The sequence below is a fragment of the Trichechus manatus genome, unplaced genomic scaffold (genome assembly GCF_000243295.1).
Source record: "Trichechus manatus latirostris isolate Lorelei unplaced genomic scaffold, TriManLat1.0 scaffold00159, whole genome shotgun sequence".
NCBI lineage: Eukaryota > Metazoa > Chordata > Mammalia > Sirenia > Trichechidae > Trichechus > Trichechus manatus.
In genome coordinates, this window is record NW_004444095.1 from 6169766 (window position 1) to 6182375 (window position 12610).

Genomic DNA, 12610 nt, shown 5'->3' on the forward strand with positions numbered 1-12610 from the left:
AAGGAGACATCTTTGCTTTTCAACACCTTAAAGAGGTCTTTTGCAGCAGATTTTGCCCAAAGCAATGAGTCTTTTGATTTCTTGACTGCTGCTTCTATGGCCGTTGATTGTGGATCGAAGTAAAATGAAATCCTTGACAACTTCAATCTTTTCTCCTTTATCATGTTGCTTATTGGTCCAGTTGTGAGGTTTTTTGTTTTCTTTATGCTGTGGTGCAATCCATAGTGAAGGCTGTAGTCTTTGATCTTCATCAGTAAGTGCTTCAAATCCCCTTCACTTTCAGCAAGCAAGGTTGTGTCATCTGCATATCACAGGTTGTTAATAAGTCTTCCTCCAATCTTGATGCCTCGTTCTTCTTCATATATTCCAGCTTCTTGGATTAATTTTTCAGTATACAGACTGAATAGGTACGGTGAAAGGACACTTCCCTGATGCACACCTTTCCTGACTTTAAACTAGGTAGTATCCCCTGCTCTGTTCGAACAACTGCCTCTTGATCTGTGTACAGGTTCCTCATGAGCACAATTAAGTGTTCTGGAATTCCCATTCTTTGAAATATTATCCATAATTTGTGATGATCCACACAGTCGAATGCTTTAGCATAGTCAATAAAACACAGGTAAACATCTTTCTGGTATTCTCTCTTTCCAGCCAGGATCCATCAGACATCAGCAGTGCTATCCCTGGTTCCACATTCTCTTCTGAATCCGGCCTGAATTTCTGGCAGTTCTCTGTCAACATACTGCTGCAGCCACTTTTGCATGAACTTCAGCAAAATTTTACTTGTGTGTGATATTAATGATATTGTTCGATAATTTCCACATTCTGTTGAATCACCTTTCTTGGGAATAGGCATAAATATGGCTCTCTTCCAGTCGGTTGGCCAGGTAGCTGTCTTCCAAATTTCTTGGCATAGACGAGTGAGCACTTCCAGTGCTGCATCTGTTTGTTGAAACATCTCAATCGATATTCCGTCAATTGCTGGAGGCTGGTTTTTCACCAATGCCTTCAGTGTAGCTTGGGCTTTTCCTTCAGTACCATTGGTTCCTGATCATATGCTATCTCTTGAAATGGTTAAAGGTCAACCAATTCTTTTTGGTACAATGACTCTGTGCACTCCTTCCATCTTCTTTTGATGCTTGCTGTGTCATTTAATATTTTCCCCATAGAATCCTTCACTAATGCAACTCGAAGCTTGAATTTTTTCTTCAGTTCTTTCAGCTTGAGAAATGCCGAGCCTGTTCTTTCCTTTTGGTTTTCTATCTCCAGCTCTTTGCATATGTCATTATAATAATTTACTTTGTCTTCTCGAGCCACCCTTTGAAATCTTCTGTTCAGTTCTTTTACATCATCATTTCTTCCTTTTACTTTAGCTACTCCACGTTCAAGAGCAAGTTTCAGTCTCTTCTCACATCCATTTTGGTCTTTCTTTTTTTTCCTTCTTTTAAATGACCTTTTGCTTTCTTTATATGTGATGTCCTTGATGTCATTCCACAACTCATCTGGTCTCGGTCATTAGTGTTCAACGTGTCAAATCTACTCTTGAGACAGTGTTTAAATTCAGGTGGGATATACTCAAGGTTGTACTTTGGCTTTCTTGGACTTGTTCTAATTTTCTTTAGTTTCAACTTGAACTTGCAAATGAGCAATTGATGGTCTGTTCCACAGTTGGCCCCTGGCCTTATTCTGACTGATGATATTGAGCTTTTCCATCATCTCTTTCCACAGATGTAGGCAATTTGATTCCTGTGTATTCCCTCTGGCAAGGTCCACGTGTATAGTCGCCATTTATGTTGGTGAAAAACGGTATTTGCAATGAAGAAGTCGTTGGTCTCGCAAAATTCTATCATGCAATTTCAGGAATCATTTCTATCACCAAGGCCATATTTTCCAACTACCGATCCTTCTTTGTTTCCAGTTTTCAAATTCCAATCACCAGTAATTATCAATGCATCCTGATTACATGTTAGATCAATTTCAGACTGCAGAAGTTGGTAAAAATCTTCAGTTTCTTCATCTTTGGCCTTAGTGGCTGGTACCTAAATTTGAATAATAGTCATATTAACTGGTCTTCCTTGTAGGCGTATGGATATTATTTTATCACTGACAGTGCTGTACTTCTGGATAGATCTTGAAATGTTCTTTTTGACAATGAATGCAACGCCACTCCTCTTCAAGTTATCATTCTCGGCATAGTTGACCATATGGTTGTCCAATTCAAAATGGTCAATACGAGTCCATTTCAGCTCACTAATGCCTAGGATATTGATGCTTATGTGTTCTATTTGATTTTTGATGATTTCCACTTTTCCTAGATTCATACTTTGCACATTCACGTTTTAAATAATGTAATATGCAGTATTTAGTTTTAAATCTAATTATTACTCAATAATTTAGTTCTCAGTATTTCACCATGTTATCTTGTTTTATTTATTATATATGTAGTTTCTTATAGGAGCCCTGGTGGCACAGTGGTTAAGAGTACCACCTGCTAACTAAAAGGATGGCAGTTCGAATCCACCAGTTGCTCCTTGGAAACTGTATGGGGCAGTTGTACCCTATCCTATAGGGTCAGTATGAGTCGGAATGGACTTGACGGCAACAGGTTTTTTTTTAGTTTCCTATAGCAAAAAAATAAGTGTTATAAATAAGGAATCTTATTTTCCTAATATAAGTTTAATCTGAATGAAGAATATTCAGCTAATTGACCAGAAAAAAAAGCAAAATTTCAACTTGTTTTAGTTAAACCAATATTGTGAATTGCAGAAAATATGGAAAATTAATGCTAAAAATCAGATTTGAATCCAAGTCTGTTGCTAAATTCCTAAGTGTCATTGGATAAATCAATAATGCCATAGATTTTATTGGATATATAATAAGGATATTGGGTTATATCATCTCTATAATCCCTTCTACATCTAAATTTCATTATGTCGTATTTTGCAAGACAACTTTTGACTTGAAGTAGTTTTTAAAACCTTTATACATTAATTCAAAAGTTTAAAGATTAAACTATTAATTCATATTTTACACAAGTTTGCCTGACCAAAAAAAAAGAGAGAGACACCAACAGTTTTTAACAAAACATATTTACTTTTAAATTCAAGCCTTTACCATTTCTTGTTTAACTAACAGAGGTTAGTGTCTACTTATAAGATAACTAACCAGTTGCCTTGGAGTCAACTTTGACTCATGGCGACCCCATGTGTTTCAGAGTAGAACTGTGCTCCATTGGGTTTTCAATGGCTGATGTTTTAGAAGTAGATCACCAGAACTTTCTTCCAAGGCAACACTGGGTAGACTCAAACCTCCAGCCTCTTGGTTGGCAGGTGAGTGCATCAACTGAACCACACAGGTTCATACATAGAAGGAATCTTAAATTTCATTCAGCATCAATCTCCTCATTTTTCAGATAAATAAACTGAGGCTCGGAAAGGTTAAAAGTTTTACCCAAAGTCACACATTCAGTGTAATGAAGTAAGGTTCATTCATCAAATCACAAATTGCCAGGAATGTTTGTATTCCTATCCTTACTTTGAAATACTTTGCTGATGTAACTAAGGACCGGAAACCCTGGTGGCAAAGTGGTTAAGAGCTACAGCTGCTAACCAAAAGGTCAGCAGTTCAAATCTACCAGATGCTCCTTCGAAACTCTATGGGGCAATTTTACTCTGCCCTATGGGGTCGCTATGAGTCGGAATCAACTCAATGTTCTTTTTTTTTTGGTTAATAATTGACTTTGACACAAGCAAAAGAGCGATTATCATGGGTGGGTCTGACTAAATCAAGTGAGATCTTAAAAGAAGGTTTGGACCTCAGAGACAGAGAAGTCAGAAAGACACTCTGCTGCTGTGCTGGCCTTGAAGAAGGGAGATGCCATGTTGTGATGAGGGGAACATATGACTAGAATCTGACAGTGGTCTCTAGGAACTGAGACTGTCTCAGACAACAAACAATAAGAAAATGGGGCCTTACTCCTACAATTATAAGGAAATTAATTCGGCCAACAACCTGAGAACTTGGAGGACCCTGAGCTTCAAATGAGACCAGAGCTCCAGCCAACACCTTGATTTCTACCAGTTTAGAGCCTGAGCAAGAACATAGCTAATCTGGCCACAGAAACTGTGAGACAACAAGTTTGTGTTGTTTTAAGGTGCAATGTTTGTAGTAATGTGTCACATAGCAATAGAAATACAATACACTGCATTTTTGAGTTTATACAATGAAGAGAGACACACCAAAAATTTTATAAGAAAATTTAAGGCCTAACTGTGAGATTAAAAACTAAGTGGCTTTTTAAAAATATTTTTAATTTAAATAACAGTAAATATTTAAATAGCTCTTTCTAAGTATAGAAGCAAATCAGACATTAATTATGATTTACATAACACAAGCACAAACAAAGCAAAACAAAAGCACATAAGAAAAATGTGGCAAATTCATATTGATATTTACCTGAAATAGTTTTGAGGTAAAATATTGACATCCATCACAGTTGTTACATCCAAAGGAACAGGATTGAAAAATATAAATGGTGGATCAAACAATAACTTGGGTGATTTTACCTCTCCAGTAAGACATAACATTCTATAGCAAACTGGATTATCATTTAAAAGTATAGGAATATCCACTGCATATTTTCTAGGATGATCTAATGAAAAGGAAGGAAAGAAACAAAGGAAGGAAGGAAAGAAGGAAAAAAAAGTTTGATTAAATTCACACAAAAATTTACTTAATTTAAACAATACTATGTATTAAAATGTACTATGAAATTACAGCTCAGTGGAGCAGAATAGATTACCCAGAAACTGGGTAGAGGCTGCTGTAGAACTTAACATATGTAATGAGGTGCTATTGAAATAAAAATATTTTAAAGTGAAACCATGTCTACAGATAGAGCAAGTCACCTCAAAGTAGATTTTCATTATTATGACAAAAATAAATATATCCCAGGGAAGTAGTACAACTGCACTTCTACTTTTTTTTGTTTTCTGTGCCTTAACAGGAACTGTCCATCCCTTTAGTATATTCAGTATGAAGATAAGATCAGACAATTACTATAAGGAGCCCCAGGAACTTCTGAGAAAGCAATGTGCTGAGATGAAAGGAATTTGTTTTCACCCAGATTTTTAAGTTTAGAAAAGACTGCCAGGGTCGACGGGTCAATTTCACCTGGTAAGAAAAGACAGTAAATTCCCATGTGGCAACTTACTGTGAGGGAAAGGCAGTTTGTGTTGGAGAACAAGGCTCAACATAGAAGGCAGAAGACTGGTCTTGGAGGACAGGTTCCATCTCAGTAAGTGGCCAATGTTCTTTCAGATACAAATCCCCAAGCATGGTACCCCAGAAGGAGAAAAATGTGAGCTGGTAAATGTAAATTCAAGCTGAAATCTTAGAAACTGAAGACAGGACACAAATGTGGCCTGGCAGAGATCAGGGCCATCAAAGTTATTACCACAGAAGATGACAGCGCACTGGACCATGTAGGATCATGTTCAAAAGTAACATTGTGAGCCAGAAACAAAAGCAATAGATTCACTGAACTCATCAACTCCCCTAGTTTTCTCTGCAAGAAATGTTTTACTTGATCAAATAAGCCCTAAGATCCTTGGAAAATGGGAGTTGACTGGAGAAGGAAGGGAGAGAATGAAGAGGGAAATAATTAACTTCTTGCTAATAATGGTAAATGAGTACTGGAGAAAATATAAGAGATTGTATTTATACCTTGAGCTTATAAAATAAAATGAGTCATAGAGGAACTTATGTATTAAAACACATTACAAGTCTATAGAATGTCCACTCTCACTACTTGTACTGTAGGCAAAAAAAATAGGCAATTAAAGCAAACAAAAGGCATCCAGATTGGAAAGAAAGAAGTAAAACTATCTCTGTTCACAGAGAGAGAGCTTTCATTTAGAAAATTCTAAGAAATCTATCAAAAAATTATCAAAGCTAATAAATGAGATCAACAATGTTGCATATGTAAAAATGATATATAAGAATATATTTTAATTCTATTTGGTAATAATGAAAAATTGAAAAGTAAAATAAAGAAAATTTTATTTCAATAGCATCAAAAAGAATACAATACTAGGAAAAAATGAACAAAAGAATTGCAAGACTTGTACACTAAAAAGTAAAAAAATTTCATTGAAAGTTATCTTAAAATATCTAAGTAAATGGAAAGATATCCCATATACAGTAATTGGAAGATTTTAGAATTGTTAAGATGGCCATACACCATAAATTGATCTACAGATTCAACACAGCCTCTGTTGTTATGCATTTTTTTCTGAAATTGGCATGCTGATCCTAAATTTTTCATGTAAATGCAAGGAAACAAGAATGACCAAAACAATCTTGAAAAAGATGAAGAATGTTGGAGGACTCACACTTCCAGATTTCAAAATCTACTACTAAACTAAAGTTTTAAGACAGTGTGGTCCTGGCATGTAGATGGAATAGAATTGTGTGTCCAAAATAAACCTTTACTTTTATGGCCAATCGATTTTCGACAAGGGTGCCAAGACATTTCATAAGGAATAAATAGTTTTTTTTCAATAAATGGTACTGGGACAACTGGATATGACCATATAAAAGAATGAAGTGAGAGCCCTATCTCACACCATATACAAAATTAACTCAAAATGGATGACAGACTTACATATAAGAGTTAAATTTACATTTTAGCTAGAGGAAAACTTAGGAGTATATTTTCATTACCTTGGGTTATGTAATGTTTTCTTAGATATGATATTAAGAAAAAAGTCGATAAATTAGAATTCATCAAAATTAAAAACACTTTAGCTTCAGTGGACATAATTAAAAACTGAAAATACAAATCACGGCATGGGAGAAAATATTTTCAAATCATATATCTGATAAAGAACTTGTGTCCAGAATATATAGAGAACAATTATATTTCAACGTCAAAAAGACAAACAATCCAATTTAAAAATGAACAAAGGATTTGAATAGGCATTTCTCCAAAGACAATATACAAATGAATGATAAGCACATGAGATGATACTCAATACCCTTAGTCATTAGAGAAATGAAGATAATAACTACAATGAGATACTACTTCACACTCACCAAGATAGCTAAAATGAAAAAAGACAAAATATGAAGGGCTAGAGAGGATTTGGAGAAACTGGAATCTTCATTCTTTGTTGGACTCACCTAGCTCCCTCACTAACAAACCGTGGGTTGACAGTGGTTTCTTTCCTCTGTAGTCACACCTCCTGTCTGGTCTCTCCTACAGCTGCAGCTCAATATCCACATTTTGGTAGTTACCCTCTCCTTCAGCCTACGATTAGTAATGGTTCCCCTCTGATACTAGAATCAAGGTACTTCAGCATCATTGTTGACATCCCTTAGCCTTATGACAGATTATAAATAGTCCCTTAATTAAACTCTTCTCAATTCTTCACTTTTAAGTGTGTCATCTGTTTTCCCAGCTGTTAAAGTCATTCTGAAATACTATAAGCATTTCTTAGGATCAGGAACAAGTTAAGGATGCCTAATATCACAACAAGAAATCAACATTATTTTGGATATTCTACTAAATGCAATGAGACAAGGAGGAGGAGGAGGGAAAAAGAGATGGAGGAGGAAGACAAGGAAGTAGAGGAGGAGAAAAAGGCACAAACATCAGAAATGAGACATTTATTACTTATGACTGTAGGTTGATAAACTGTTTGCTTAGGAAACATTGCAGAATAATATTTGGAAAAAAAAAAAAACTTCTAGAACAATCAGAGAAATTCAGTTAGGAGCCAAAGAGTAAACAAAAATATAAATATATTCCTTTAATATAGCAATAGCTAGTTCAAAAGAATAATAGAAAAATCCCATTCACTAATACTAATGCATATCAAATAAAAATTTAATAACTAGACAAACATGCTATTCTTTGAAGGGGAAAATTCAATATATTCTTTTTTCTGAAAACTAAAAAAGGTAATCTACAGTTCATTTAAAAAAGTAAATGTGTTAGAATTGCTAAGAAAATTTTTTTAATAGATGTTTAATGGAAGACAACTTGTCATACCAATTATAAAGAAGTACTATAAAGTTGTTGTAATTTTTAAAAACGCCACAATAAAAATGGACAGACAGAGCAATAGACCTGCTGGTCAGCTTCCCCTAGAACAAGCAATCCAAGAGTACAAGCCAGATGCTGCAATGCCTTTTATGACCTAGTCTTGGAAGTCACACATCATCACATTCACAATATCCCACAGATCATATATCAGCCCTATTCGGTGTGGGAAAAGACTACATAAAGGCATAAATACCCTTCTGTAGGGGAGGATCATTAGGAGTCATTTTTGAGAATGGTTACAAAATTCCACTAAGAAACTTTTTAAAACTGTATAATATATAACCAATAATTTAAACTTTTATATAAATTATAAAATAATAGTTAAGGAGAAACTGAAATTTTAACAACAAATATAGTAAAAATGTATTTACTTGGAGAGAAATATATGGAAATGCTATATTTTTCATTTGGTAGCAGATGCCCAGTCGGTGCACTAAACTTGAATGTGCCATCTTTGAAAAGTTTGCCAGTGCCACTAAGATCCAATGTCCATTGGACCCTTCGTTTTGAAATATTATGAAAGAGAAGTTCCTGCTCACACAAAAATACAAAAGAAGAAATTTATAAAAATTATAATATGCAATATAAATGTCTGTAATACCATAGCAACTTGGTGGGCTTACGTACCAACTAAAAATATTAAACATGGTAATAATAGATAAAATGTCTTAAAATGATGTTAGAGAAACGAGGAGGTATTTAAGTATGTACATAGCCTATTACCAACTATGAAAAACACACAGAGGATAGAGACTGAGGTAAAAAGAAATAAAAATATCTACGCATGCTAGTGAGAACACAGAGTAACATGAATCCTCATTCGCTGATGGACAGAAAGCAAAATTGTACAGCCACTTACTTTGGAAGACCATTTGGCAGTTTATTATAAATATATAGCATATTTTTACACAAATAACTCATGCCTTCTACGTTTGTTTGCCAAGGGCTCCCTTCCCCAGTGCGGTATTTTCGTAAATTAGCATAGCACACTTAAGAAAATACCTCACAGGGGAGGCAGCAGTTGGTAAACAAATGTACAAGGCACGCAGAATTTGTGTAAAAATACGGTACCTACTATATGATCCAGCAATCACATTCCTAGGTCTTCACCTAAGTGAATGGAAAAATTATGTTTACAAAAAAACCTATATTTTTATGTAAATATTTATAGGAGCTTTGTTCATAATTACCAAACATTGGAAGAAAAAAGAGATTTCTTTTCACAGATGAATGGATAAACAAACTAAGGCACATCCACAGAATGACATACAATCCATTGATAAAATAAGTGAGGTTATTAATTCATGTAAACACATGGATGAATCTTAAATATATGTTGCTAACTGAATAATGTCAGACCCCAAAGGCTACATATTGTATTATTAAATTTTTCTGTCATTCTGGAAAAGCAAAATTACAGTGATGGAAAAAAAAAATCAGTGGCTCCCAGGTATTGGTAGAAGAACGAGTAGCTGACTGCAAAAAGGTTACACAAATGCAAATCAAAACCACTCTGAGATACCACCTCACCACCACCAGAATGGCTATGATAGAAAAATAAATAAATAAACTGAAAAAAACAAGTATTGTAGAGGATGTGGAGAAATTCGAACCCTCAGCCATTGCTGGTAGGAATGCAAAATGGTACAGCTGCTGTGGAAAACAGTTCGGTGGTTTCTTGAAAAGTCAAATATAGAACAACCATATGACCCAGTGTGGTGAAATAAATTCTTTTATGTGGCCTTTTGCCTTGGCTATTCGGAAAAACAGCTTGAGAGATTTCTCCCCGCTAAGTCCTGAGGAATTACCTTTGCCCTAGTTTTCTACCCCAGGAGGTTTATTACTTTTTTCCAGGTTGATTGGCATTTACTGGGTGAACTGTAAACAACTTAAAACATAAAAATATGCTTTATATATATATTTTATCTTCATAACAAAGGAATGAAAAGGTATTTTACACTCTTCAAGCCCTGACTGGAAGTTCTATTGAATTTTTATGCTCTGAACGGTTACATTTTAGTTTCAAATAGATCTTTTATTTTTTCCTAAACTATAATTTCATATAGTACTCTCTTATTGTTTTATGGATGCAATGCTAAATATCTTTGCTTATAATTTTTCTTCAAGGAGCCCTGGTAGCACAGTGGTTACACACTCAGCTGCTAATAGAAAGGTCAGTGGTCTGAACTCACCAGCTGCTCCACAGGAGAAAGATGTGGCAGTCGGCTTCCATAAAGATTACAGCCTAGGAAACCATATGGGGCAGTTCTACTCTGCCCTACAGGGTCGCTAGGTGTCAGAGTTGGCTCAACGGCAACGGGGTAATTTTTTTTTCAAAGCTATGGAGGTTCAAAATTGATTTCAGGAATAGCATTATATAAGACAAAAAGTGACAGTTCAAACAAAAATTTCTACAATGCATACATATATTTCCTTCTTTTGCACATCTCCCATTTTTCCTTCTAGATAGATTCCTGATTAGAAGAGAGGTAGAGATATCCAGTTAAAAAAAGATTAAATTAACATATATTACTTTATTATGAAAACAAACGAAAAACCAAACTCGTTGCTGTTAAGTTAATTCACACTCATGGTGACCCATGTGTGTCAGAGTAGAACTGCTCCATAGGGTTTTGTTGGCTATAATCTTTATGGAAGCAGATCACCAGGCTTTTCTTCTATGGTGATGCTGTGTGGGTTTGAACCACCAACCTTAAGTTTAATCGAGTGCAAACTGTGCCACCCAGGAACCTACTTTGTTATAGGTCTGAATATTTTCCGTTATTTATTGCTTCTTACCATATTTATTTACATGTATGGCATATATTTCATATTAATTTAAACCATAGTTTCCATTTGTATAAGAAGAGAAGGATAATTTAATTACATTCAAAATATTTTGAATATTCTTATTAAATATATTTATATAAATGCATGTATAAAACAAAAACTTTATATGTGTTTTTGTTCCTTGAAAATTATGTCAGAGAATATATTCTTTAAAACCAAAAAAAAAACCAAACCCACTGCCGTTGAGCTGATCCTGACTCACAGCAAAAGATGCCAGTATTCTTGCTCTAATTAGCATACATTCAAATGTTTGGGGAGAAATTAATCATAGGAAATAGTTCAAACTATACACGCTTCAGAAAAATCAACTCAGTAAACTAAAAACCATTATCAGAAAACAGTTGCAATATGTAACATTTCTCTATACATACCTGAACTCTTGTGACTTTCTTACAATGCTCCATATCATGTAAAGGAATTTCAAACACAAACTTAGTACTGGATAATCTCAATGGTGCTTGCAATACTATGAGAGTAAAGTAAATATACTGGTGAATATTAATTGATATCAAGTCACAGATATTTCTTAATATGCTTTTCAATATGAAACAGTAAAAAATAAGATTTGTTTCTATTTTTGTATCTCCAAACAAAAAATAAAATTACTTTTTAAAATATTTTCAGAATATCTTGTTTCACCACATCCACAAAGTTCCAAATTTTTTGGGTTTTAATGGTAAGTAATTACAAGCAAAATAGGAAAATTACTCTTGAGATGATAAAATAGATAAATATACTTAATACTGATATGAAAAAAAAGAGTTAAAATGATCTCCACACTGGGTCTTCTCAAAATAATGTCATGTTCATGGAATTTTAGTTTGACCAATCTAGAAGAACAGAAGTGAACAGTAATATAGAAGAAAAAATTACGAGAATAAAGGGAAAATGTATCATATAAAATTGATGGTATATCATAGAAAATTTCCTACATGTAACAACAAAGCTACAGGAGGGAAATGGCTATTCTGTGGAGGATTAGGAATAAAGATAACTCTAAAAATGCATGCTGCCATAGAGCAGATATTATTATCTACCAGAAAAACTGATACTGTTTAAAACTTAACTATGAGATATATGTAATACTTAATGAAAACTTAAGGGACTCATAAACTTCTGGGATTATGACACGTACATGCAAAGAAACCAATTTCTAATCTGACAAAAAATCACGTATCTTACGAGTGCATTTATTATGTTACTAGAATTACGGATGATTTGGCAGAGGGTGGGGAATGTGACATAGGAGTAAGGTGTGGATGGTGTTCATCATTGTGTCACTCCCTACATCTCTCATGAGAGAAATACTAGAAAAGATAATCTTATGGCACATATACAGAAGGTGACACTTATAAAATGGCCTGCCCATTTACAAATTGTCAACTGGGAAATAACCAGTGAAAATAATAGTGTGGTTATATCTTTTATAATGAAAGCTTTGGTTTGACATTTTACTTCACTATTTAGAGAGCCTTATTTCACTTAAACAAAGAAGTTATTTCCCCCTAAGACAGAATACTGGAGAATTATTTTCTGGGAAAGTGAAACTATCCTAGATTAAGGAGCCATACACTAACATTTGGGAGCCCCTTCCCCAATTAAAAAATCCAATGGTATCCCAATTTCCTAGCAATGAGACAAAACTTAGTACTG

At 34.4% G+C, this 12610-nt stretch overlaps 1 protein-coding gene across 1 annotated transcript in view; it reads right to left on the reverse strand.

Moving 5' to 3' along the window:
• CFAP47 (cilia and flagella associated protein 47) overlaps positions 1-12610 on the reverse strand; it is a 431188-nt gene that overhangs the window by 335790 nt on the left and 82788 nt on the right. Inside the window, exons 23-25 of the mRNA XM_023740562.1 lie at positions 11329-11423; positions 8479-8638; positions 4456-4651 (exon numbers count right to left, since the gene is read on the reverse strand). Of these exons, the coding sequence (XP_023596330.1) occupies positions 4456-4651; positions 8479-8638; positions 11329-11423 (451 nt within the window). The remainder of the gene's footprint in view (positions 1-4455; positions 4652-8478; positions 8639-11328; positions 11424-12610) is intronic.